This window comes from Argiope bruennichi, chromosome 11, assembly GCF_947563725.1.
Source record: "Argiope bruennichi chromosome 11, qqArgBrue1.1, whole genome shotgun sequence".
NCBI classification, from domain to species: domain Eukaryota; kingdom Metazoa; phylum Arthropoda; class Arachnida; order Araneae; family Araneidae; genus Argiope; species Argiope bruennichi.
This window is the reverse complement of record NC_079161.1, coordinates 98,486,168-98,488,753: the sequence shown is the minus strand read 5'-3', so window position 1 is coordinate 98,488,753 and position 2,586 is coordinate 98,486,168. Positions and strand designations below refer to the sequence as shown.

Genomic DNA, 2,586 nt, shown 5'->3' with positions numbered 1-2,586 from the left:
TGAAACTCACAATTATAAGGGAATGCATTTCGGTCATTAAAACGTAAAGGCAACCGTTCCGCGCGCTTCTTAACTGCCAAAAAAGCAGGATTGTAGGAATCGATTACGGATACTTGTGCGAACGCTTGACCGAGAATATTGGCCACATCTAATGGGGCAGAATGCACCATATTTCCTTCATTTAAAATAGGAATGGATGTTTCAGTGTAAATCCCATTAGCAGCCTTTACCTTCTTCCACAAAGTTTTACTAGAGGTGTTGGAGGTAACAGAAGAAACAAAGGATATGCAGGATTCTCTCTGGCTATACCGGCGAATGCGGCGTGCTAGCGCTGGCTCTTTTAAAAGCGATAAGGTTCTCAGTTGTTGGGTACCTTCGAAAGATGTTCCATAATTTTTTCTGCTGTTTGTGGCTGTCACGGCAAGCTTCATTCCACCACGGTCTGCGAAATTTTTTTAACCGTGGAGTACTTTTTGGGATAGTGGCATTTGCGGCGTTTATTATTATATCAACATTTTGTATTGCTTCTGATACGTCTGATGTACTGACCATAGCTTAAATGATATCTGCCAATTGCATGAATGCAGCCCAGTCTGCTCGTTGGAAAAGGTAACGTTGGGGGCATGCAGTCGTATTACCTCCATCAGCATACGAGACGACAACTGGGAAATGGTCACTATTGTATAAATGCTTTTCAGCATAAAAGTTCATCAATGGTAACAGCTCAGGAGAGCATATGGCTAGATCAAGACTATGGAATGTACGTGTGTGTCCATGGAAATAAGTAATCTCTTCACTATTGAGCACGCAGAGACAGTTGTTAGAAATGAACTGCTCAATCTGCCGTCCACGAGAATTCGTGTTATACGAACCCCACAACGTACTATGGCCGTTGAAATCTCCTAGTAGAATAAAAGGCGAAGGAAGCTGGTCCACTAAGTTGTCAAGATCTTGTTGTCGTATGATATCATTAGGTGGTAAATATATAGAACAGACTGTGACCAAAGATCGTACATGTACCTGTACAGCCACAGCCTGAAGAGAAGTATGCACATTTAGAGGTGTGCTCGGGTACAGATTGGATGTGAAGATGCAGACACCTCCAGAACAGTTAGCTCCAGTGTCTGCATCTTTCCGAACACAATTGTAACCCCGTAATTTAATGGCAATATTGGGTCTCAAGAAAGTTTCTTGGACACCAATACAAACAGGATGAAACTTCTTAATGATGGTCTTGATTTCAAACAGTTTGGGCCGAATGCCGCGACAATTCCAGGAGACGAAGGTACCCATTAAGCGAGAGGTTTTGAAGGGGAAAGAAAATGCGCATTTGTTGGAGTTGCCAAATCTTCGCAACTCATCCCGAGATCATTTTCATCCTCAGAAGGATGCAACTTTATATCGGGGCTATTGGGCATGCCACCAAAGATGGACGATAAGTCCTTATGGACAATACCCTGCGTCGCCAGCCCCAGAGCGACAGAATTTTTTGACTTTGCTGCTTTTAGCTTCAATGGGAGATCTTTTTGAGAAAGACCTCGTTTTGCTAATCTTAATGTGAGTGACGATGTTTTTGATTTTCGCTTAGGTTTCTCTCTAGTTTCCTTGGGAGGATCAGGGTTACTGCTGATGGAGTTTTCAGTGTCTGAATGAGAGGTTTTAATATTATCTTTTGTTTTTGTAGTTTGTTTAATACAATTTGCACATGAACAATTAGCACAAAACGTTTTTTTAACTACGGAAGCAAAAGTAATACCAGGAGTAGGAGTCTGAGCTTGAACTCTACGCCTGGCTTCAGGATAAGTTAGGTTTTCTTTAATTTTTATTGTTGCGACTTGTTTTTCCAGCTGCCAACGCGTCCAAGATCTAGAGTAAGACGCATGATTATCACCGCAGTTCACGCACTTTTCAGGTGCGACACATTGCTGGCTATCGTGGCCTTCTTCTGCGCAGCGCGCGCAAGTGTCGGTTCCACGGCAATGTAATCTTGAGTGGCCAAAGCGTTGGCACTTGAAACATCTGAGTGGATTCGGGATGTAGGGTTTAACAGGCAACTTGATATGGCCGGCATAGACATGTTCAGGCAATTTAGGTGATTTGAATGTCAGAATGTGGTGCTTTGTTTCAATTATCTCACCATCCCTCTTGATGGTAATGCGTTTTACATTTATTACTCCCTGAGGTTTCATCTCCTCTGTGATTAATTCGACAGGAAGATTGAAAATTTCACCACAGGTAATTACACCTTTGGATGAATTTAGTGACTGGTGTGGAGTGACACTAACTCGAATTGTTGCTAACGCTTTCAGCTTTTGTATGTTCTGGGCTTGTTTTCGAGTGTTGACTTCTACTAACAAGTCACCAGACCTCATCTTTTTTATTGAATTCACTTCACCAACAGTAGTTGTGATTGCCTTTTGGACTAAAAATGGAGACACTGTCTGAAAAGTTTCATTCTTATCTGATAATCGCTTTACTATAAAATATCTATCAAAAAGTTGTTCAAAATGAGAATTGATATGCACATTATGACGCCCACTGAAGGGACCACGTTTGGAGGAGCCCATATGATACAACAAAAGATTC

The 2,586-nt window shown here is 41.8% G+C and overlaps 1 protein-coding gene across 1 annotated transcript; it reads right to left on the bottom strand.

Annotated features, from left to right (window-relative positions):
* Positions 1 to 1,292: 1,292 nt before the first annotated feature.
* Positions 1,293 to 2,372, bottom strand: LOC129956787 (uncharacterized). Its single transcript, XM_056068729.1, has one exon. It carries the CDS (start codon positions 2,370 to 2,372, stop codon positions 1,293 to 1,295), a length of 1,080 nt encoding a protein of 359 aa, XP_055924704.1.
* Positions 2,373 to 2,586: the final 214 nt, after the last annotated feature.

What these genes read in the sequence shown, in the direction of transcription:
- LOC129956787 (XM_056068729.1), bottom strand. Translation starts at nt 2,372, where the DNA reads ATGAGGTCTGGTGACTTGTTAGTAGAAGTCAACACTCGAAAACAAGCC.